The sequence below is a fragment of the Anoplopoma fimbria genome, chromosome 7 (assembly GCF_027596085.1).
Source record: "Anoplopoma fimbria isolate UVic2021 breed Golden Eagle Sablefish chromosome 7, Afim_UVic_2022, whole genome shotgun sequence".
Lineage (NCBI taxonomy): Eukaryota > Metazoa > Chordata > Actinopteri > Perciformes > Anoplopomatidae > Anoplopoma > Anoplopoma fimbria.
The window spans coordinates 6727614-6753958 of record NC_072455.1 but is presented as its reverse complement, the minus strand read 5'-3'; the positions used below and the strand labels follow the sequence as shown (position 1 = coordinate 6753958).

The 26345-nt window shown below is 41.9% G+C and overlaps 1 protein-coding gene across 5 annotated transcripts in view; it reads left to right on the top strand.

Moving 5' to 3' along the window:
- myocd (myocardin) overlaps positions 1 to 26345 on the top strand; it is a 103074-nt gene that overhangs the window by 54981 nt on the left and 21748 nt on the right. For 4 of the 5 annotated variants that reach the window (XM_054601315.1, XM_054601314.1, XM_054601312.1 and 1 more), the window contains exon 1: positions 23511 to 23565. The exons of the other annotated variant lie outside the window; for it this stretch is intronic. In XM_054601315.1, coding sequence (XP_054457290.1) covers positions 23511 to 23565 — 55 coding nt within the window. Of the gene's footprint in view, positions 1 to 23510; positions 23566 to 26345 lie in introns of those variants that run through there. 5 annotated transcript variants of the gene reach the window in all.

Below are 26345 nucleotides of genomic sequence, written 5' to 3'. Positions count from 1 at the left end.
TAAGAGCGTTGTTTGGCAGCTCAGGACTCACTAACACCTGCAGTAAAAACAACTTTTATTGCTCGAGTCTGGCTTTCCGTGCAGCACCTCGTGGATTCCACACTGATTTGATGGTGGCCAGAGTTGTGGAGATTGCTCTCATCTGGAGGAGATTAGTCAGTGATGCTAATAGACATGATCAGCCTGACACTTGATCATTTCATGCAGCTTGACATCAGCTCTGCACAACTCGCTCTGATTTTCATCGATGGAAATTAACTTAGCTGTCTGATTATAGACAATCATGCATTGCACAATAGCTTTAACTCCATGGTGAAAGATCTGAAATAAATGTTTTTACAGATATTGCTGTGGACAATGTTAAAAACGGCCTTTTGTGTAAATACAGCGAGACACAAAAGTTTACCTTACTATCCTCATTATCTAGAGCGATTTTTGAAGACCTGCCAGGCATTCTTTCTTAGCCAAGATCAGAATTTAACCTCAACGCTGTAAGAAAAAACAGCATTTTAGCAACAGGTGGAATGTGTGCCGGTCTTTCCTGCTGTTGTTTTTAGCCCCTAATTCATCCGTGAAATTACTCACATGTTCATTTATCATCTGAGCGAAGCCGGGAGCAACAGCCCACGAGACGAGAATCAGTTGATGGATAGAACATTTCTGAGGGCAAATAATACCTCAGTCCACACGAGCAGTAAAAAGATTTATTATTTATCAAACCAGTCTGTGTGACGTGATGAAAAAGAATGAAATAAATGGTTGTATTCAATTGGAAGGTTAAAAAGAATAGAAACCCAGGGACTGTTTGTAGTGCCGACCCACATTTGTAATTGGTTTCATATTTAGTTATACTACAGTAAAAGTTATTGAAAGGTGTAGCAGGGTTCTGTGAGCTCAGACACATCAATAAATCTGTTACCTTTGCAAAAAGCTGCACACATCTTCATGCCAAGTGCTCTGTTGACTGGACATTGATGACTGATTCTTTTTTTTGGGTTGTAAGCTTTGAAATATTCGCTTGCCAGGGCCAAGTGCTGTTCACCTATCTGGAATGTACAGTTAAAATTGCTTTGCAGCTAATATAAATACAGGCCTCGGCTGTTGTAATGCGGAGAGATGGCAGGCCCTTGTGTGGAGTGCAAGCAACTCTTAGTCACGGCTCTTCCAGTGAAGTAAAAGGTGGCCATGTTAGCTTTTATGTTGATAAATCTGCAAGTGAACGTGTGTGTTCTGCTGCTGCCCTCCATCACTGACAAGCAATTAAGAATATGAGGTCACCATTGAGAACACATCACTGTGTCTCAGGGAGCCTCCATTTCTCTGGTTAGGTATGGAGCCCAAAGTGCTCCATTTCAAAAAGACAACTAAGTCATTATCAAATACATAATCACATGAATAAATTGTGTATAAAGTGTACAAATACAACCAATAAATTGGTTGTATTTGTACACTTTAAAGTACAAGTATGGATTACATTTTACTTTAAATTGCAATGATATATTTTAAAAAAGTACCTGTTTTAAAAAAGTCTGTTTTATTTCATAATGGTAGTTTTTCCAATGGCACTTTAATTTCATGTCATATTGTATTTCATTTTGTCACTTTTTTAATGTTAACATAACTTAATGTCACATAACAGCAATGTTGTTACTGGTCACATCCCCCCTGTCTCGCTTAAAGCAGCTATAATCTGTAACTTTATATGTGATATTTATATATACCTACCTACTCACCAGCGACTCACTAATTAACTACATTCAAAAAGATAATTAAATAGCAAACCTCGGCCCTCTGACCCCCTTCCCTCGTTGGGAAAAAGTAACTACCAGCGCAACTGACTGTGTCCTCTCCTAGTACTAGCAAAAGTTACCTGTGACAATTCCAGCTTTGAAACAAAAATCAGACACCTTCTTAGTCTAACCAAAGCTACGAGGAAACAGCATGGAGGGTGTGAGAGTTATCCCCAAACCAAGCAGCTAATTTCATAAGCAAAATGCAAATCCTCCTTACAAAAAGTCGCATCAACACACAAGCTGTGTGAACGTCAGCAGAATATGGCTAAATGACAGCCACCCCTACCACACAAAAACAACAACATTGTTTGCCCACTGTCCCCACTATCCAAACACACCCTATCCACTGTCCCCACTGTCCTAACCAACCTCTCCCATTGTCCCCACTGTCCTAACCGACCCTACCCACTGTCCCCACTGTCCTAACCGACCCTACCCACTGTACCTACTGTCCCAGCCAACCTTAGTCACTTTCCCAACTGTCCTAACTGGCCTTACCCACTGTCCCAACGGATGCTACCAAGTTCAAGGGTAATGTGCATTGATGGGACATCATGCATAAAGAGAAGAGAGAGGGAGAGAGGAGGAGAGAGGAGCTCAGTGTATGCTAGGATGTCCCCTAGCAGTCCAGGCCTATAGCGACATATCTAGGGGCTGGTCCGAGGCAAACCTGAGCCAGCCCTAAATATAAGCATTATCAAAAAGGAAAGTCTTAAGCCTACTCTTAAAACTGGTGAGTGTGTCTGCCTCTCGGATGTAACTGGAAGCTGGTTCCACTGGAGAGGAGCTTGGTAACTGAAGGCCCTGGCTCAGCCCACCCACTGTCCCAACTATCCCAAAAGACCATGTCTCAATGTGTCAGCCTGACAACTGTTCCCTGGGTGTACCCTGCCTTTGCTCTATATCAGCTGGGAAATACCACTTTATAATGATGATCATGAGTTGAGTTTTAATAAGATGCTGAATTACTACAGGTGCAGTTGTAGGATTGCACACAATACAATAAACACATTTGGGCTCCATATTTAGGCAGCAGAAATGGCATTGTACAATCTCATTGGTTGAATCACATTTCGACAGTTATTAGGAGGGAAAATAGATGTTATTATGATTTCAAGGCTTTTATTATTATGAAAAGGATTTTCAGATTTGAAGCTACTGTCCACTGGAAACAAAAACTCAGCTGGGCGGCTATAAAACTTTCCGTGATTGTCACTAATATGCGCTGTGGATATGAACAAGGACAAATGTAATATAGAGGGAATTAAAGGGCTTACTCTAGAAGCTTCCATTCAAAGTTTTCATTTTTTGTTAGAGTCTTCAATTAAAGGAGTGCCCTCTTTCATCTGTCACCACTGATACCAGCCATATTTATTATAAAAGCTTTAAAAGCTTTTCTGGAATTATTGTGGATAGAGTAACACACACTGACGGAGACAGGAAAAAGAAAGTCCACACAGTTCATCATATGCACTAGAGGTATCTGTAATCACTGATCCACCACATGATTTAGCACTCTTAAATTTAAAACAACACCTACAGTGATCTAATCTGGGGTCCTCTGTAATTATTCATTCATCAGCTGTTAGTCGGAGAGATAAAGACTGTCTAGGATTATCTATCTCTCCAAACTCCGGAAAAGATTAGGTCATTGCATCTAGGGGACTATTTTTAGAGCCCTTTAACGGTGGCATATTAAACAAAACGCTTAGAAATTCAATTAAGAAACCAGTCGACCACAATGACCTGAAAATAACCCAGAGTTATTCTAAAACAAAGGCTCTGCCGACCAGCCTGTGGTCTGTGCCGCCTCACATGTGGTTTGGAAACAGGAGTGCTTAAAACCAGATTCTTAGGGCTGCGGAGATTAATGAAGAGTTTCTTTTTCCAGGTGTTGTATTGTGGATACAAGAGCTTTGGGTGGTGATTTTTTACCAAGGGGAGAAATCCTCACGGTAGAAATGAAAACAGTAACACAATATACAGCTCTGATCCGGCTCACGGCTCAGATGCGAGAGCAGGAGCGCATTCCAGACCTGAGAGAAAAGAAGCAAAAGAAGACGGCTCTGGATCATTCTCTTATATCGATCACGAGTAGGGCATTTATGGGAATGGGGGCTCCAGAGAGTCAAGGTCATATATTCTCGCAGGAGCTATTTGAGTTTGTGAAAATGTTTTACTGGTTGTCACAACCCCTTTACCTCTCAAACCTTTAAATAACACTGTCTGACAAACTGACATAAATATCAATAAAAGAGAGAACTTAGACTGTTAGTCATCTACTGCTGCTTTCATAGGCAGGGATTAAAGCTACCACATGCGTATTAGATGTTTATGTAAAATAATTTTTAGCCTTACTGTTTTCAACTGACAGAGTGGAGCTGCAACACTTGAAAGTGCTGGACTTAGTTAGCCAATCTCTATCTTAAGTATGAGGTAGAGCTATGTGTGGTGTCATTGAGTATGAAGTGGGGAACTGCTTCATTGACAATGAATTATGAACGATGTTCTAGATGACACTGATGACACTTGTAATGCAGAATAAAGTCCATGAGAGTCTGTTTATGACAGGTAGGGATGCTGGATGGGTCAAACAAACACAGGATTTTCATCCAGGAGACCGGTGTTTGTTACTGGAGCAAAACTAAAAGTAAACTTTGACATTTTGTCACTCGCTCAAATCCCCACCACTGACCAATTATTGCTCGATAAGTTTAGATTGAGAATGTGTTGATACTTGATAACATCATAAGTTTAAGACTTGCTTCTCTGGTTGCTGACTTTGAAAGAGAAGCTCATGTTTACATATAGTGATTGAACTTTAGGCCATTGAAAGAACAATTTTGAATTCTTAATTAAGGTGGTTTTGCCCTTTAAGTCTAATGTGAGTCAAACCATTTGACTTTCAGACTTTGTCCACTCAGTGCAAGTTGCAGTGCTGCAGCTTTTTTTTGTTAACATACCTGTTTAACTGCAATCGCAGATCATGAAAATATCACATTAAAGCCTCTTGTGTTATTGCGCTCTACAAATACAACCAATAACCAAAATAACACATGGATGAAGAAAGGCCTTGGATCAGCCAAGTACAATAGTTCCTGCTTCTAATAACTGTGATCCCAGTCATGTATCGAGGTACACAATACCAGCAAAGGAGGGTTGTATGCAAGGTGAAATCATTCAGCTCTGTTCCACCTTGCTCTCTCGTGTGTTGTGAATCATAAGAGAGTGAATTCATTTTATGGTTTTACCAGTCAGCAACTCAGGTATGCATTTGTCAAAATAGGGGGAAAGTTAGAACCATATGCTAATTTGAATGGGAGGCACCTGGTTGTGATTAGGGCCATGCTGGAGATGAGAGAAACACACTCTGGGCTGTACTAATAGTGGGGGGGGCACAATGGACTAGCTGGAATCACAACAAAAACATTTATAAAATCTAAAAAACAGTCTGATGGACAGGCTTACCGGGGACACAAATGCTGTGTTTATGATAAGATGAGTGTGGTGATGGACAGGACAGAATCTCAATATAATGTCATTTGTTTAACTAGGTCCCTCTCAGTATTGGGGCTTGTTTCAGCAAACAAAGGCCTCTTCAGAGTTTACGACACAACATTTTTGAATCGTTAATCATTTGAAATTTCAGGTTGTTTGTCAAAGCCAAACCTTGAACAGGTGTTGGAAATAAAAGAAGAGGGAAAAACTGTTTTGTCAAACAACAGCTTTTTTTATATTTTCCTTTTTTTATATCTAGGCAATGCTGAAATATAAAGTACACAAGATGAACAGCAAAATGAGGGGAGGGGGAAGTTGACAGATAACAAGCCATTTAGCATCAAATAATAGTAGTAATGCTGCAGAGAAACAAATCAAACCAAAAACATATCCTCCTTGGCAGAGGTATGTGTCCGTGACAAACTTTTCGGTAACTTTTCAGCCCAGTGGTCAACATATTTAAAGGTGCAATACACGACAGTCAGAGTATTAATATAGCATCAAACCGATATAGACAATCGACTCTGTATAAGAACTTGACGTAGTCATCTTGACGACACCCATTGGTTTGTGGACTGACGTTTTGAAGCCACGAGTTCGTCGATTTCGCAGTGGCCATTTTAATTACTATTAGTTATTAGTTTTTTTGCAACCAATGAACCAAGGTAACCATATTTGGAATGTGGAGAAGTGACGTAGAGACGCCTGATTGGCTCTGGTAGCGGCAGCAACCTGTCAATCAAAGTAAGCCGGAGTAAGCTAAAGCATCCCCTGCTTTATGGTCTATTTGACTCTAAATGGAGCATCATTTACTAAATGAACATCATGCTGTATTGAAGAAGACTTGAATCTGGAGATTGAGACCATAAACTCTGTTTAAAAAATGTTTACAATGTTTACTGAGGGAATAAATCAAGAGAGAAGTAGAGTCCTTTTCTCATAGACAATCAGACTTCTTTTTGCAACCAGAGGAGTCGCCCCCTGCTGGTCAGTAGAGAGAATACAAGTTTAAAGACACTTCAGCATTGGCTTTAATCGGCAAAACCAGATGTTGCCGCCTGGTAGAGACGTAGAGACGTCATTCTGTGTGTGTTGTTATGCGAGCATGTTAGTGCATGTGAGCGTGCCCCACTGGTTAGCTCATCGCTGACGCTCTGCACTGCCCTCTCTCTGTAATATTGCGGTTTCAGCTGTTAACGCCGTTTTTGCAGAGGTGTAGCACCGACCCTCTGGTTCCACCTCAGGTAAGAACTGTTAGCTCTGTCAGCAACTTGGCCGTAGTTTGTACTGTTTGTGCTGTACGCACCATTAGCTCTGAGCGCCGGTTCAGGTTTCCCCATGCTGGGAGCTGTTTAGTGGCAAACAAAATGCTCCTAATCTTGTGTCTTGCACCTTTAATTCTTAATGAATGTAGTGTTTTGGACTGCAAAAAACTAGTCAATGACTTCAGTATTCCTCTGATTGTCCTGGTGGTTTTGATTGTGGTCAATTGTGTTGTGGTTGAGCTTGTCATAGGTTTGTAAAGTGTAATAAGTTTTACTGACAGTAGGATAACGTAACATATAGATTCACATAGTAACTAAACTGTATGTCACTATACGACTCACTGGTTCTCACATGGCTTTGGCAGTACAGCCAAACGTTGCACTCAGGTGTCTTACTCCACCAACCACCTGTGTCTGTAAATAACTAATAATAAGACTCTAGTGATTCAAAGAAATTGGTCGACAGCACCGAAAGATAATTCCAGGTCACCATGATATAGTGTGCTTCATTCACAGCCAAGCAGAGGCTGAGTGTTGTGCTTGATAAGCCTCTTTGCTCTAGATACGCTCTTCATTAAAGTGTGGAGCGGAGAATCCAGCAAGTGTTACCTCCAAATGTCTCCTAGATGCTGCCTATCCCAAAGGCCAAGTATAACATGGCACCCAGGGTCATATTTTTAAAAGCTGACATACCAGAAGCTATGGGAATCAGCTTCAAGAAAAAACAACAGAAAAACAACTTTTATATTGAGATCACGCTTCAGCCAGTTGTATGGAGATCCTATCAGGTCAAGTATGTGTTCATTACAGATGCTCTTCAATTAACCCTCAGGACAGCGATCTAGTCTGATCATTCTCTGTTTATGTACATTGACCATTTTCGATACACCTTGGAAATTTAATTAAATGTAGAAGAGCTACATCAGGTATCTGGCTTCTGATCCACTGTTTGCTTTAGTTTGATGTAGAGGGCTGTCGAATGATACTAAGCATTGTGCTATTTGGCTTTACTGTGAAATTACAAAGGGGAAAGACCGGGCTAAGAGAGACTTTACATCTAATGAGAAAGGGAGAGTGAGGAGAAATAAGTTCATTTCATATTTAATGTTACAGAAACATAAATATGCACTAAAAACTATATCTGCTTTGTCTATTTATCTAATCTTAAGGGGGAAATGTTGGAAGCTTTTCCTTATAGCAGAGCCTTCCCAGCAGGATAGTATTTGTCCAATCGACAGTCTGCATCTTAACAGCCCAGAAACCACTTTAACAGAGTTGAACTGCACTTCTACAGGAACCACAATAACTGCTTTTACACCAAAAACTTCCCACCAGCACATGTTCCAGCGGGAATCTGTTCCAAAATCTGGCAGAAATGAACAACCCTGACAACCAAGATTACAGAGTAGTGACACTGATTCAGCAGGTACTCCGTCGGGGGGTGGTCATCTAGCTGGGATTGGTTCTATGGTACACAAATCCCACAGTAAATCATCTAGTCTGACTAGCTTGTTGTTGTCACATATTCTGATAGATGGAGCAGGAGAAAAAGAAGGAGCATGGCCTTTTGTCATACTTTGGGAGTCTGTAGACACACCAGGGACATATTTATGCTGGAAAGTCATGAAAAGGTTTATTTACCATAATTAGTCACCTTTAACGGTTCAGCATACTTAAAATAAAGAGGTTGTATAGTGTGTCGTCTGACCATGTTTTACTAGAGCTATCAATCAATTATTCTTTGTATCAAATTATTTACATGACATGCTGGTTAATTAATCATAATTAATAGGTTATAAAAAATGTTGCTTGGCAAAGGCCCCAAATGAAGATATTTCAACTCAAAAGCAGGACATTATCGTGGCACGTAAGTAAAGCATTGAATAGAAAGGCTCATTAGTAATAGCAATAAATTGTCATTTTTTCAAATTCAGGTCTTTTTTTAATATCAAACATAAGCTCACCACTCATCACTTAGCCTAAAATGTGACCAAAATATTTTTTATAAAAAATATCAAGCTCATCACTCAAGCACCAATGTGATGTGTGTGATTTTTAACTTTTATCAATAAATTGAAGTTAATGTGTGAATTTGACAGCCCTTACTTTATTTAAGGTATCACAAGAGCAGACATTGCTGTGACACCACAAACCGAGTTGGAGGTCCACCGTATTTAAATTAATTTAACTGAAAGCCTACCTGGCTCACCACCTGGCAGAGGTCCGCACAGTGTGAGCATAATTGTTGGATTGATCCACCAAGCACTTTGTTTGAAGAATACTGTGACCCTTACTTTGTCTCGACTGCATTAAGGGCATTCCTCTTTTACACCTCCCATTAACATCTGGCTCGTATCTAGGTTGTTTCTAGATATGATTTAACATCATAACCTTTTTACCTGGTTTAAATATTTGTCTCCAGTGTCCACGTTGAGATCCAATTCTTACCAGATCAAACAACTGAAAGTCACACCCTCTGTCTCGTTTCCCAAAGTTGTTGTTTGTGGATTGAAAAAGCTGTTGCTTTTGCAATTGTTTTCAACGATGTCACCAACACCTCTAGAGGTGGTTTGGCGGATCGGATCGCAATCCGTCCTGTTTTGTTTCGGGTGCATTTACACAAGTACTATCATGTGGTCACTATCTGATTGTAATCCATCCATCCATCTTCCGTGACCGCTTATCCAGTTAAGGGTCGCGGGGGTGCTGGAGCCGATCCCAGCTGTCAATGGGCGAAGGCAGGGTACACCCTGGACAGGTCGCCAGCCTATCACAGGGCAGACATATAGAGACAGACAACCATTCACGCTCACATTCACACCTACAGGCAATTTCAGAGTCATCAATTAACCTAAGCTGCATGTCTTTGGACTGTGGGAGGAAGCCGGAGAACCCGGAGAGAACCCACGCTGACACAGGGAGAACATGCCAACTCCACACAGAAGGTTGTCTGGCCCGGGAATTACACCACCGTGCAGCCCCTGATTGTAATCCGATCAACCAAAATGTATTTTAATGCAAGGTGTAAAGTAGGTCTATATCTATATGGAGGTCATATGTATATATGGGCACTGAAAGTTGGCACAGAATATATTTGATCAATGTTAGGTGCAGAATTGTCCATGTGATCATTGTGATTCCATGGGATACTAAGCTGATAGAAAATCGACCCCACAACACCTCAAGTTCCAGTGTATTTGTAAGTTATTAAATGCAACAATTTCCTAAAAAACATTGTATGGACTGATACAAACCTAATCCATCTCAATCATCAATTATGACCCACTTGAGGTGTGTGGTGGCGTCTTTATCTACAGAGACCCTGCCCTCTGCCTGGATTTTCTCTTTTCTCATTATTTTGAAGTGTTCTGGACTCTTCTGGGTGTCAGCAGAGAGGATTTTGGGGGAAAACCACAGCCAATAAGCAGGTTGTGAGGTTTGTGAGGAGGTGTGGGTGAGTTTATTTGTGCTTTAGAACGCAACAGCCAGGAAACAATGAAAAGACAACATTTCATTCTTCATTCACTCACTAGCTCACTCGATCACCACCACTGCTCCCTCTCTGTCTCTCTCTCTCACTCTCTCTCGCTTTCTTTCTCTCTTACTCTCTCTCGCACTCGCTTGCTCACTCATTGAGCCAGAGGAGGGAAGGGGCAAAGTCTTAATGTAAAGATGTGACTGCTTATTAAACAAATGTAAGTCAATATAAATCACATTTTCTCCACATGCAACTATTTTCCTAATTTATGATAGTATTATTGACTCTCCACATGGTTATCCCAAGTTATTGTTTCACCTGTCCAGCACATATGAGTCATATGATAAATGTTTTTCTCTGTAAATGAAACACAGTGACCAGGTAGTACAACTTCTACCATCCTGTTTCCTGTCCTCCTGGTATGTGGCCGATGTGATCTCTGAGAGCAGATCTCTCCAGAGAATTTCAAGCAGCCATCCCCACTAGCTATGAGTGTTCCCGTCTCTGACAGACAGGAATGATTAGAGTCGCCAGGCAGCACGTTCCTAATCACCATGCAGCCAAATCCTGCAGTACAAGGTCACACTAGAAAAAAGGCTCCCTCGCCAAATTCAGTCAGCTGATTTATCCTAGAAGACCTTTTGACATTTTTCATACAGTTTGTCTGGCATTTCATTTAGGTTAACTTAAAAGCTTTTACAAAATGGTGACATAAAGAATAATGTTTTTTTTCATTAAGAAAGAGACCAAAAAAAAAGATTCCTGTTATCTGTTTCACTAATGGCCTGATTAGTGCAAAGGACACACTGACAGAGATAACCTGTCTGTATGCATTCACTTTCTCCACTTTCCTCTCTCCTCCTCGTCTGACGAGCCAGTTGCAGTCTGCTTGTAAGAGTTCTTTATCTGACAAATTGCGCCCTCCGTAATGTCAAGAAGCCCAAACATTTCCGGGCTGTCTGTCAAGCTGACGAACAGTTGAGGGGACCGGTGGACAGTTTGCAGGCTCATGTGAAGTATGCAGAGGGTGAAAGTGCTGAGGTGTTTCCCATCACATGCAAACACAGAGTAGGGCTGTCAGGGGTCTGTGTGTGTATACGTATGTATATGTGTTTTCATCTAGCGGTCTGTTTCTGCCAAACGGAGGCTCTGCAGACAGCTGTCACCTAAAGTGTTGTTGTGAGACTGCTGTAGAGATGGGACTCAGTGTTTATGCAGCTATTGCCATTTATATTAAACATGACACAACTGACGATGAGTCTGTTGTAATGTACAAAAACTTTACATTACCACGGACAATTTTCCAAAGCAGACCGTAGTTATTTTCTACCTGTTTTATTGGTATTTCAATAACTCTTGACCTAAGAAATACTTTAGCAAAATACACCTAATTCAAGGTCCATTCACTAGCTTCATGTGGCCTTTGTTGGATATGTCTGAAACTGTAAGATGTGCTTGAAAGCTCTAGAAATAGTCGGTATGTGGACTGGAGTTTAGATTGTTTGTCAATCACAGATAACCCACATATCATGCAAACCTAAATCCAAAACACAAAACATAGTATTACTTGTAATGAGCAGGCTAAACGTGGCATCACATCTGATGGATGGATGAAAGCGTTTGGAATCACCGGCAGTCTCTCTGATTCCAGTGTCATTCCTCTACAGTCGAGGACTGTGGAGTTGTCCCATGCCGTCTTTCCTGCCATTTACTCCCCCTCCCTTTCCCTCATCTCCCCCTCGTCTTCCCGGCTCGGTTGGAGCCTGTGAGTTGTTCAGCCTGTGATCATGGCCCTGGTCCACGACTCAGCGGACAGGCAGCCAATGACATCATACTTCGCTGTGGATCGAGTGTGTGTGTGTGTGTGTGTGTGTGTGTGTGTGTGTGTGTGTGTGTGTGTGTGTGTGTGTGTGTGTGTGTGTGTGTGTGTGTGTGTGTGTGTGTGTGTGTGTGTGTGTGTGTGTGTGTGGTGTTTGTGGAGGGGGAGTGGGGCAGCAAGTGACACCTCTGGTCACTGTGACACACTATCTTTCTCACCTACCAAGTTTACGCTTTGAGTCAGATCTAGTTGTGGTTATGAGCCTGTGGTAATCCCTTTATGTCCTTTATGTTTTATTCTTTGTTCTTTATCATACTTAAATCACACTTCACTCATCTGCCAAAGGAAACAAATGAGCTAATTAGATTTATTGAATTCAGTATGGAGAATTTTTCTAATGCCAACTTCAGTAAAAGGCCTGGTGCTTTGAAGGAAAAACACATTCTAAAATCAGACTAAAATTCTTAAACAGATTATTGTCATTTGGAGCATTTCATTCAGTATTTTTGCAAATACAAAAGCAAATAACAAGCGAGCCAACCCACTCATCACTTATCTGTGTGACATTTAAAGTAATTTCTAATAAAACAACATTAAATCCATAGCAATGGTCTGGGTAAATGGTAAATGGACTGTACTTATATAGAGCTTTTCTAGTCCTACGACCCCTCAAAGCGCTTTTACACTACATGTCATCATTCACCCATTCACACCCATTCATACACTGATGACAGGGGATACCATGCAAGGTGCCATTTGCACATCAGGACTCTAACTAACATTCAACATTCACATTCACACACCGATGGCACACCCTTTCGGAGCAACTTGGGGTTAAGTGTCTTGCCCAAGGACACATCTACATGGACTGCCGGACTGCACTGAGCCACAGTCGTCTGGGCAAACACTGTGGACACTTTGCCCGTACACAGGGTGATTATCACAGAATAGAGGAGCCTCTTGTGTTTCAAAGCTGTCTGCGCTGATATAAATTAAAGCTCAGTTGGGTGTAAAAGCTCAAAATGAGCTAAACTACCTCTTTGGAGTACAAACTTGTGTGTTGTGTTACCTGTGTAAGAACCTGAGCGTTAATAAAGGGTCTTGACCCTGGAAACAATACAAAATTTAAATCTTAGCTCAAGGCCCACTTTCAACTGCATTTCGAGGTCTTCCTCAGTGGAAGAAATTCTTCAGCTGTCATCACATGGAAGTTCAGTCACATGATATAGGGGTGCATTGATCTGCTATAACACCGAGCTTTTGTTGCTCAGGTTTTGGCCAGAGGTGACCCATCCTCAATAAAGTTTCCTCATAAATAATAATGTAAATTTCAGAGTTTCAGCTAGAAGTGACCACACTAATGATCCCAATGGAGTGACCAGGTGGCCTTAGGGTTAGGGACCAACCACGAACACAACCATCAGATAGTTTACCAATTGGGCACTTAAAGTCAGTGCTCAGTATCAATAGATACCTCGGGTTTACAGTAGAGAAAGCCAGATAGTAGCATCACTATCATGTAACAAGCGGTCCTGGGGTTGAACATGGTGGTCATTCTTTATATCCATACTTCACATCACACGATGAGTGGACGTAGTCACCGTGATGCCATCCATTGTTCTGGGGGCCGCTGTTTTGAAACCTTGAGTTAGGCAATTTGGCCGTGGCCACATTGATTATTGGCCGTCGCCATCTTAGCTTTTTGCAACCAAAAGTGACATAACGCTGAATGAGACATTTTTAGGCCATCAAAGAGGTTCCACTTAACCTTAAAGGACAGAAAACACTCTGTGAAAGGGTTCAAGTTCGAGGACAAAAACATGGACAACTCCCAGGTCACTCACACGGTAGCCCAACCTTAAAGCATACTCCGCTTTATGGTCTATTTGACTAAATTTACTAAATGAACATCATGCTGTATTGAAGAAGACTTTAAACTAGAGATTAAGACCATAAACTCATGTTTACAATGTTTACTGAGGTAATATATCAAGTGAGAAGTAGGATCATTTTCTCATAGACTTCTATACAACCAGAGGAGTCGCCCCCTGATGGCCATTAGGGAGACTGCAAGTTTGAGGCACTTCCTCATTGGCTTAACTTTTCACATCTGGAGGTTGCCGCCTAGTTACAACTGAGCAAACGCCATCCGATGTATGGGTTGGTTGAAAGCTCTGGATAAAGCTGGAAGTGGACCATGAGTTTTTCTGTCAAAGTTCGGTTTGGTTTGTCTTTCCCATGTAGTCCCAGACCCTCAGTGTAGACCGCCCACCACTCTCTGAAACCAGGCTGCCTCCAGGACATGAAAATTGCCATAACCAATCAAATAAAGGCAATTGTTTTCCACAGTTCACAACCCTGTTAGTTGGGTCAACAGCATCAGCTTTGCTTTATCCTATTACTCTCAATCACGACAGTTCTACAAGTTTCCAAACCTAGTAAGCCCAGAAAGGTGTTCTGGGGTTAATACACACACACACACACACCACAAAGATAGGAAAAAAGACAGCAAGAAACACACACATATAGACATGCAGCCCCTTTCAGAACCCTAGAACAACATTCGATCATCACCCACTGAGCGTCCCTGGGGTGTTAAAAGCAAGCAGGACCATGTAGCTGTTGGTGCCCCTTTGTTTTTTCAGCTTTCAGAATCGGGCAAGAAAGAAAGAAAGGTTTGTCCGACCAAATAACCTATCCCAAAAAAATAATAAAAAAGGCAACGTACCGAATCAATGGGTCAGCATGATGATAGCGTTAGTTCTTACTGACAGGTCGCATAAGTCAGGCCTCTCAACATCCCGCAGAGTGGAGATAGCACATGTAGCTTTGTGTTTGGTTTGAATAGAGAATGGCAGAAAATGTCACCCCTGATGAATGCTCCGCGGTGCTGATAAGACGTACTCCCCTCTAGGCGAGCGTGCAAACACATAGGATACACGTGCACACTTAGGAAGATAAACACACATACACACAGAGAGACATGGTCCTATAAATAAGTCATCAGTTTCAGTGGGGTCAAGAGGAGTCCAGACCAGCAGATACCAGCTCTGTACCCAGGGATCAGTCTGTGGTCGTGGCAACCCCTGAGTCTGCTCTCCGTCTGTCAGCCGGCTCAAATGCTGTACCCAGATCAGATCACACAGCAGTGAAACCTCTGCGAAACCCCAAAAAAACTGACCTGGTATCAGCGTCTGGAGCAGCATGTTTTACTCCGTCAAATAGACGTCAGAGGGGGAAGAAGGGGTGTGTGGGGTTGGGTCATACCAACAAAAACATGGCTGCAGTCGGTCCTCTATGAGAGAAAGAATGTGCTGGTTGACAGGCCGTTTCAGCCAGGCCATTTGGAAGTGCTCCCCAGCTCAGGGGAACAAGATAACTAAATATTTGCACTATTGGGTCTTTCTTTATGTCCTCTACTTGTTCTGTATTGATGCTGTGGTGGGCCTGCATCACTGTGACTCCCTGACAAAGTCATGTGATGGACATGCATTTCACTGAGCCATTGTTTCAATTGTTTGACCCCTTCACTCTTCACTCTCTTTATTTACAGGCCTATAGAAAATCCCTATATGTATGTTATTTTCATAATAAGCAAGGCTACTCAGAGATGCCATCCCTTGGTAGGTTAGCGGCCCTATACGTCTTCTTTTTATCATAAATACAGCTTCATCATGTTTTGGGAGATCTAACCAGGAAGTATAACATAGCCATTTTTTTTTCAACAGTTCCTGTTGGCACTGCATTGTTAAAGTAACTAGATAAATTTACTCCAGTCCTTGCACAATATTTCAGTGTCTCCATTGTAAGAAACTTTCTACTTCACTACATTTCAGGGAGAAATACTTTTTACTCCTTAAATATTAGTTTGACAATTTTAGTTACTAGTACATACAGATTGTGGCACACTTATGCAAAGATAAAGCCAAACCACACTTCCTTGACCTGCCTGCTTGTGGCTCCTGATCAGCTTCAATACAACATCCATTTCTTCACATTACATTTCCTTTCACGTTTAAAATCTGTGCATGAAGAAAGAAATGCATCATTATATTTTAATGAAACACACACATACGGGATGGTGCGTTCCTGTAAGTGACTGTGAGCCCCACAAAACATGTCAAACACAATACTTCATTAAATACTTATATATATAAAGCAGTTAAAGTAAGCTCCACAACGACCAGCTACAATAACAAATCAATTAGTAAGCCAATATTTTAATAAATATCTGAGGCTCTAACCCTATTGTACATTGCCTGTGTGAGTTCTGACTCTGTGAAGAGCTGTGAATAAGGTTTAGTTTTCTTGTTGGAAAGTTATCGATTATCTCTCAGAGAGCCGCTGTAACGAAACCAGACTGAAAATCAAATTCATGCTGTTTGTCCTGGAATTATTTCAACTAATACTGTGTGACTCTGCGTCTATTTCACTAATTGTGACTTAATTGTTTTCTCTTTATAAATCCGTCAAGCATGATAGATGCTCGTTCCTCTTGAAGTGCCTTTCATCTGGCCCGTTAGTCACGGACGCATACATTAACAACAACAAAGTAGACTTTGAGTTATTAAACTTCTGATAGCAAAGTTTCGGGAATACCACATAAAGCCAGCCCATAGCCCTTCGTAATAGGAGGACTTAGAGTTAAGCTGTGCTGATGCAGGCCCGTCTCTGTGTTAAAGCCTCGCAGACCCCCCCCCCCCGACTTCTATGGCCACCTGCCAGCGCCTGCAGACTACAGCGGAGGAGGCAAAGTCAATTGGTGAAATCTAAACAGCCACAATAACACAGAACAGTATCTCCCTCTTTGTTTTGGGGTTTTACATGATGTGGAGACAACCCATGTTACTCGGGCTCCTCCACTCAGATGGCTCGCACCGCTGCTGTCTCTCTAACACACTGACATTTCTAGCCTGGCGTCAGAAGACTGCACTCGGGTCCGTGGAGGCCTGAGGAGAGAAAGCTGAGTGGAAGTTACCGAGATAAAGATGGAGAGAGAGCAGAAAGGGGGGAGGCTGAGACAGGAGAGGAGGTTGTTGGCTCGATGTCGTCTTTCTGTCACTTCTGGTTTGGATTTGGCTCGCTCCCTCTGGAACTTCTTCATTAGAAACCACAGCCCATAGCGCTGAACCTGACTCCATGTCTGGCTCTGTCCACGTCTCTCTTTCCCAGCCTCCTTCACCTCCTCTTACAGTATATGTCTGGCCCCTCCATCCTTGTTCATACACCATGCCCTTTCTCCCTCTCTCTGTTCTCTTATATTCTTTATATCACCTACTTTGTTTGCATTTCATGATATTCGCTTTTCTCTCCCGTCTTTTTGTTTGAAGCCAGCCGACTTGTGTCGTGAGAAACCCCTCCGTTACTGATAAGACTGATTGGATGCAGATAAAGCAATGAATCATTCTCAAGTCTGACTAATCCAACTTCCATCCCCTAACCCCGTCTCACCCTGTTGACTTCCTACATGTTTTACACTAGAACTAAATGACAAACGATAGCTTACAAAAACATACCTTCAAGTTCACTTAAACATCATGATTCTTAGTGATTTAGGAGCTTGTAACTAGCTAGCTAAATAAGCTTAAGTCTGCCCTTTGAGATGGTTGAAATCTTTATTGCAGCATAGAACTGATTGGTCCTACATTATAAACATTCTAAGAAAAAAAAAGTTGAATCAGACAAACAAATACCAGTTTGCCGCTTAGCTTAGATACTTGTTCATATTTTCAACCCCCCGAAATCCCTTTTAATATCCTTGGAAGTAATTGGTTACTGCTAAAGGTAGTAAGCTAATTAGCTGAACATGCTAACAATTGCATCTTATGCTACAGCAGATAAAACAGAGTTTAACCCATTGCTCACACTTTTGCTGCTGTAGTTTGGATGTTTTTTTTGATTGCTAAGCTATGATTGGGCGATCACAGTTTGGGGAGGGGTTACATTCAATCTTGCCTCGCTGTTGCAGGACGAGGCGGCAACCTCCGGTTCTGCCAGGTGAAGCTGATGCGGTAGTGCCGATTGTATAGAAGTCTATGATAAAATTATCCTACTTCTCACTTGATATATTACCTCAGTAATCATTGTAAACATGAGTTTATGGTCTCAATCTCTAGTTTCAAGTCTTCTTCAATACAGCATGATGTTAATTTAGGAAATGATGGTCCATTTAGAGTCAAACAGTCCATAAAGCAGGGTATGCTTTAGGGCGGGCTTATTGTGATTGACTGGGCACTGCCACTACCAAAGCTGTATTCAGCGTCTCTACGTCCCTTCTCTGCATTCCAAATATCAATTCCGTTTATTGGTTGCAAAAAACAACTTTGCGACGGCTGCAATCCAAGATGACGATGTTGTAATCGCCGAAACCGAGGCTTCCAAGTGTCAGTCTATAGACCCCTGGATGATGTCACGATGACTGAGTCAGCTTCATATATACAGTCTGTGTGCAGGACTCTTTCTCCAGCGTCGTGATTGGTTATCGAATTGACAGCGTTTACCTGTGAGCCACCCAGCACAGGCACAGTGAGCAGAGGATAGCTGCTATCTGAGACACAGCAGCAAGACACCACACAGCTGCTGCTGGGGGCCACTATGTCTGTCCCTTAACATCACACAGCGCCCTCCAAGGCCCCCCACCCATATAATGTGGACTCCTGACAACCTCATCATCCTTGTCATCAAACGAAGTCTGTACCTGCACTCTATCAACCCTCTATCTCCCATCCTCACCCCCCTTGCCTCATCCCCCACACATACCTCTCTACCAGCTGTCCAGTCCATCCTCTACTTTCAATACATTTACCTTCATAGTCTCTCCTCTAATCCTCCCCCTATGGGATAAATATAACTGAAGACCCAGTTACCAAAAAACAATTGATAAGCAGTTAATATTGGGCTTTTGTGTTGCCCACTTTTCCTAGGTGGTAGCAATCCAGTCTTGCCCCTGGTTTGTTCGATCTTGTTTTAAGACTGTGAAGGAAATATAACAGCTGAGTCCATGCAGCACATGTTCCATTCACACTACATCGGACAGTGCATTCTAGTACACTTCCTCCTGTGACACTGTCTCAGGCAGATTGCAGAGGGCCAGCTTGATTCTACACATGGCATATGAGAGTTAAGTACCACTGATTAATCTTTTATTGGAACTGATGGCAAGACAATGTGACGACAATCTTGTTGAAAAATTCCAGACACATCTTGCATAGTGCAAGTGTTTGTAATTCCCTCACTGAATGTGGATTTCATTTCTATGATATTTTGTGCAGTTTGGGCATTTTAACCAGCCACATCTGCTTTATTTAAAACACCAGAAATCACACAAAACACTAACAGTCATTTTTTGATCTAGATGTCTGTGCAGTCGGCCAATAAACACGTTGTGCTCACTGGTTGCATTATGGAATGTGTGTTTGAACATGCTCTGTGCAAAGGCCTATGACATTGCATTTGCAATATTCATCACACAGCAGAGAAAAAGGAGCCGGACTGTGACACAATGCTATATTATGTACAAAATGTTCACTCAAATCTGTCCAACTGGTATATGAGCGGGATCTCCGTCCAACACACACACACTCAAACTCACACACACACACACATGTACAGCTCCAGACAGTTCAGATGAGACTTGTTACATCCGTTGACATAGGGCCCAATTAAAGGGGAGGATTAAGCCAGGGCTGGGTGACCTCTTCAGGAATCTCTCTGAGACGCTGTGTGTACACTGTCAAACCCTCTGACAGACATTCCCCTAAGCACTTTCACCTGCTAATTAAGACGCAGGTCTGTTGTGTGTGTGAATGTACATCTGTGTAATTTGTGTGTGTGTGTGTGTGTGTGTGTGTGTGTGTGTTAATTCACCGCGCATACAAGACAGTTGTACCCACGGATGTCTGCGATAGATTTGTAGCCCGAGAAGCCTCTCTGTAAATATTTGACTTGAGCATTGTATGGGTTTGTGGAGCTCGCTTCAGCGAACGTCAGAGCACGAGCTACAGCAAACAGATCGGCCATGTCATTTATTACACTAAATGATTCTATGTTCTGGTGTGTGCATCGCCCTGCTGGGTCGAGGCTCCTCTGCAACAAAAGCCAAGCAGTGTTTATGGTGTGAAGAGATTAAAATGGATAGCGGCGAGGCAGAAGCAGTGAGCTGTTGCTGGACAAAGCTCTCAATGAGTTTTTACACAATGTGGAGAAAAGGCCTGTAGTGATCACACATCTTTTTTGGTATTCTTTTTATTTACAGTAGCAAATTGTATAGTGGCATGGTAGGAAATTTGTGGGTATTTTAAGAGAATAATAGCTTTGTGACAATGTCAAGCCGGAGATGGGGTCGTGGGGATAAAAAAGGTTTTTTTTTAAAAGGAAAGGAGAATGCATGAGATCAAATGGAGGGAAGAATGACGAGTGGACAGAGAGGGAGCACTGCAAACACTTCCATTCTATAAACAAGCTAAATATATTGTGTCATTTTGAGAAATCTGCCTGCCAGGGAGAACACAAAAATAACTTGATAACAGGTTTTTGCTCCAAATCGATCGAAAGGATTTAAAATAAGCATGGAAAAGGGTGTTGAAAATAAAACATTCTTGTATTGCTGTCATGCCCCTCTGGGCAGATATTAGGCATCATTGCACCAGGAACTGAACCCTGGTCTGTGGAGTCAAACCTGGAAACATTCCCTTACAGACAAGCTTTGGCTTCCCCAGAGCCTCTGAAAAAAAAACACTCAACGTCTCTTAGGAATTTTATAGAATAAGTGACATTCTGCGTAACAATAGTGAAGCGATCTGCCTTATATTAAACTGGAGTTTAAGTCTGAATATGAAATCCTTTTTACTTCCATCTTTAGTTTTTGTTTTAAAGACCTTAGAATTTTTTATTTAATCCAGCAAAGAAAAGAAAATAATAATTGCATTTGTTTTGTCTCTTTTTTTAAAGGAACAGGTGTAAACATTAGAAAATATGCACAGTAAAGTTAGATAAAGAGATTGGTACCACTCTCATGCCTAGTATTGAGTGAGTGCCAGGAAGACATTAGCCTAGCTTAGAATAAAGACTGAAGGCAGATGGGAAGCGAGCCTTGCTCTCGCTAAATTGTAAGAAATACCGTTCAGAACATCTAAAGTTTAGTAATTAAAATGCATCTTTTATGTTTAATCTGTAAAACAAAACTAAAAGTAAAAATGGCGAGCATTACAAATAAGCAAGCTTTACAGGTGTAAGTATGTGTGTTTGAACTAGATAGAGCCACCTGCTTGCAGTCTAAGCTAAGCTAACTGTATCCTGGCTCTAGCCCCAGGTTTAGCGTACAGACGTCATGTCTGTACGCTAAGTGGTGTCAGTCTAATTGTCTTACCTTCCATTAACAGATATTTGGGATTTTACTGTGACAACAATGCCATCCACTTTTCAGACCTGCTTCTATTCAGCTCTACCTGATAAATAAATTAAATATCTTGCTTAGAAAAAAATAAACCAGTTACCTTGAAACAAGTGAAATAATGAAATAATGTTTTTTCTTATTTAATCTTTTGACTTTCTTGAATGGCCCTCTGCACAGTTGAGAGAAAGCCAGGCCGGAACATGGACACATACTGTATTCCAGCATTTAGCCTCCCCTGATTCTCATCTGTAACTTTAATCTGGGTTTAGAGAGACAGTAGCCCTCTGGAACAGCATAGACTTTAACACCTGCTGTGCAACAAAAAACTGGATACATAAATGACATTCCCCGCAACATTCATACTGTGTTGGATTTTGAGATTCTTTCTACTTTTTTTAGGTGTGTTTCTACTGTGCCTAGTTTCAATCACTGCGTCACATTCCATAATATGTTTAAATTAAGCCTGGGAATAAACAACAGCAGAGAAAGCCTTGTCGCGTACAACTGACGTCCTGTGTTGACGGACGTTTAGGACGCTCTGGGATGTATATGATCTGAAGTTGGCTAACGCCGCCTCCGAGGAGAGCGGCACAGAGTTTAGTTCAACTCTGACAAATGTCTGTCTGGTATGTGGGAGCTGGAGGAAGGGATGCCTTGTTGAATACAGGCTGCAGAAAAAGATAAACCTCCGGCTTCTTAGCTGCTGGGTGACTGACTGCACTCAACTGATCTCTTATTGTAGCATACATCAATAAATCACAGTGAAAAAAGTCCAGTTTGATGCTTAAAAAAGGCCATAAGAAGTTTATTTCAGCTGACTCAAGATTACAAGAAGCACACTTTGTGTCTAGCTATACCCTTTAATCAATTATAACAATATTGCATTTGACAAAAGCTTTGATTTCAAAGTCTGACAGACTTTCATGGTGACCTGTCATTTTTCTTCATATTTGTGTTTCCAAAGCATATAGAAAAGGAAAACTGTAATGTTTTCCTTTTCTATGTGTAATAATAATAATGTATCTTGTACCCTTTCTGAGAAAAGCTGTTTTTCTATAGCTTTGTCTGTCTGCTGCTAGGTGCTGAACAGGTAGTGATGTATCACTGAAATAGCCGCCTGCTGCTGGAAACAGATGAAAGTGTGAGACTGAAAACCATAACAACGAGCTTAAAGATGTTGAAATGCTCCACAGAGCTAAGGGTCTGCAATGTTGGATAAAAACCCTCTACAGGTTTGTCACATCAAGTGACACCTTTCGTTTATTGTTAAGATATTGATTAGTGGACCTTTAAAGTGTCAATCTCAAAGATTTTCATTGAGCTCATTGAGCCTACAGCCCACTGATGAAACTATTATATATTTGTATATTTGCAGTATTACAGACCTATTTGATGACATAACTTCATGAACAAGCTCTTCAGCAACACTTTAAGGACAATTTGCCAACAATGTAGCTGTCCATTATGGCTGTTTGTTGCTTTTCTTGCTTCTAGCGTGGGCACAAATCCATTGTTTTCAGACAAAAATAAATTCTAAATCAACCAAGACTGAAACAAGAGTGGAACCAATTTTTGTTCTTATTATTATTTTCAGTATTATTGTTATTATATATTTGATTCAAAGCAGTAAGATGAAGGCTGACACGTTTTTGTTTTTTTGTATCTGCTGTCACAAGCCAAGAAGTAAAACTTGCTCCATCCCTGCTTTTCCTACTTTCTCCCTCCTGGCTGTACTGCTGCTCCACTATCAGCGTCCGTCTCTATCTTGATCTTTCCCTCCCTCTCCGCTCTAATGACAGACAGCAAGACTGATAGGCAGATATATTTACACTGGTGACCAGGGAGGAAGCACTGTCCAGCCTCCGAGCTGTGGCAGGCGGGGCTTAGAGGAAACCCTGGACGGGTAGCCCCTCCTGAGCGGGGCATATCTCCCTGCTGTCCCTGGCCCTGCTCAGAGTTCTCAGCTAGATGGGACCAAAGCTTCACTGGCCCGCAGACTCCCACACTCCCACATCAGCCCCCAGGAAAGAGTGAGCAGAGGAGAGGAGGCAGGAAGGGAGAGCAGCAGCAGGCTGCTGCTAGTGTGCACACACTGGCTGAGAGAGATTCCACAAGGAAGCCCATTTATCTCTAGAGCTGTTGATGAAGCAGGCCGGGTCCACTCCATCTCATCTCAGCCTGGAGTCTGGAGGTGGCCTGCGGGGTCCAAGTGTGTGTGACTTTTTTTGCAACTTTTGAACACTGGAACTCTACTGTAAGCATTATGACTCTTCTGGGCTCTGAACACTCCATTCTGATACGAAGCAAGTTTAGATCAGGTAAGTCAATGACACGTGACCTGTCTGTATCTGGATATGACAGTTGCTGTGTATAGCTGTGCTTATTCTTAAGAACCTTGCAAACTGTTGTCTGTCAACACTTGGCATTTATAGGCGACCATATGTACATTGTGTCATTCATCTGTCTTGGATGAGTCGCGTTGACACGCACTCTCACTCATGTTATCTTCAGTGACACCAGCAAAAGTGACAGGTGTGTAACATACTGTGGGCATGTGATGGTACGAGGAGTACCGGAGGGAGGCCAGCATAAGTCAGAAACCCACCTGAGCACTGAGCCCCGAGGACAAGCCCTGTCACACTGTGATCAGTTGACGGCTGTGAGTGTTCTCCTGCTTTAAAAAAGCATGACATGTTAGGGGGATTTCTCGTGCAGGTTGGTGCACTTGTTGAATTCCGGTCTCTTACCTGTTTCTGTTGCTGGGGGAAGCCATTGAGGCATTCTCACTCTGTGGCTCTGTGTGCACGCTGATAAAGGGAGAGTAGACACTGGAGAGGGGTCATAGGTTATCTTAATGTGGCTGAGTTGGAAGCTGATGGTGCTTGTGTACGTGTGTGGGTGTGTGTACCTGGGCACATCAAAGAAAGAGGAGGGGCACGGACTATGGTGCTTATTTAAACTCCCCTTAACACACTGCAGCTGTTAGGGCTTTGTATCCATCTATCTCCTTTACACACACACTAACACACACACTTTTTGTCTTTATTTTTGACATACATTCTGTGAGGTTCCGCGTGTGTGTGCACTGTCCTACTACAGTATGTATAGTCTGTTCAACACTGCCACCTCCCTGAGGAAACTGTAACTGATGGTGGCACCAGCAGAGATCAACCCAGCTCTGTGAATCTTGACATACTTGACTGGTTCTGAAAGCAACACTGAGTGTACAAACTGGTGGCCAGAGTTGCTTCAGTCTTCACTGGCCGTTTGCCTGTGAGCCTGTGAGCTGTAATTGCCTTCCACAAATGGCAGAGTAAATTATGCTTTTCCTTTGAGTTGTTTAGAGCAGATCAGCAGGGTGGGAAATGACCCCCGGTTCTCCGGGGAACATGACTGGGTGGATGGCTGTGTTCAAAAGCAGCAGGAGGCTTCTCACCGAGGTGACTCAGGTTCTGTGTTGCTCTGACCCACATGCTCTCGCTGCTTAATATGGCACAGATGTAGAGATAGCGTCTCAACTGCAATAAGGTCGGCTTCATATATGTCTGCTTGATGTTACAGTCGGAGGGATTGATGTTGGGCGATACAAGGTACAACCGTCATGACTGGTTGGGTGAAATTATGAGTGCAGGAGTGAAATGTTTTGCGTAAGAGAAGTAAAAATGTCTGTAAATCTCTCAGAGATAAACCTTTACAACAGGGGGAGTCTTAGACAATCCGGTTGTCTAAGATTTATAGTTTTCTTTAAGCTTTAGCAGCTCCAGTTACATTTCGCGCCACGCGAAAACCAGCAACTGTTGCTCCGACTGAGCGGCTCTGTGACTACATTGTCAAAGCCATGGGAACTGCTGCTGCATGGTTTAAGCTAAAGGAAAAGATAAAGATCACACTTAAGTGCTCCCCGTGGACCGCCAAATGTTTTGTGAGTGTGTGTTACTGACCAGTTCTCATGCCAAATTGTTAAACAGCTCAAAGAGCTGTGGTCCGTGCTCCCAAGCTCTCTGCCATTACGTAACACCAGAGGCATCAAATAGAAGTTAAATCAATACTACAAAGTGTCAACCACATGTTGAGTTGAACAGGTAATCAGCACCACACACAGGCACCTGTTTTTTTATATCAGCTGCCACACCTAACCTCGAAAGTGTTGAACATAATTATGCGGGCTGTTTGGTAAGTCACTGAGAAGATCTGACTTCAGTGCAAAAATATGCAAATGATTTGGGTATTTTTACATTTTAAAAAATCAACATGTTATTGGCCAGATATTGTTACTTTATCTGTTACTTTGTCTTCAAAATGAACACAAAATATTCAAACTGTGAAGGTCTGTGGAATAATAATTTATATGCATAAAGCACAAGTACTCCAAGGGTCATCTGTCTGACCCACTGTGCTACCTATCATTGAACTATACGTAGTTATTTGCTAAGCTAACGCCAAACAGAGAAAAGCAGCGAGTCGTGCTTAATAAGTTAACATGACTCCAAACCATCTGAGAAGTGAGAGGGCATTTTGGAATTGACATTGTAGAGGAAAAAACAATGGATCAGATCAAGGCAGTTATTTGACTTAGTGTACAACTTTCTTAATGTAACATTAGCGTAACATGTTAGTTTGTCACTTTAGCTTGTAATCAAGTGGGGTATAGAACGTCAATAAACCACATAGTTTGGGACTAGGCTAATGGTTTATTCAAATTACACTGAACAAATTAGAATCAGTTATGTTAGTTGGAATTTGTTCGAACTTTATTTTTTGACACAATTGTTTGGAACATGATTTTGAATGATGACTGAATAATTTTATTAAAATAGCTAGAGACTAAACAAATGTTACTCCAATGACCCTGGCAGATGTCCTTGCTAATATTTCTGACAAGATGAGAGACAAAACTCAGACACCCTCCATGCACAATGACTGGCACTCCAACAGATAAAAAAGCACTTGAGGAAACGGTTGGCTTTGAGCTTAAGTGACTTTATTTTCTTCTTCAACACAAATCAACATTAGCCTACAATCCCACTGTTGATTATAAGTCAATGTGAATGGAGCTGTATCCTAATGGTGGAGCGTTGGTTCTACTCTGGCTCACATT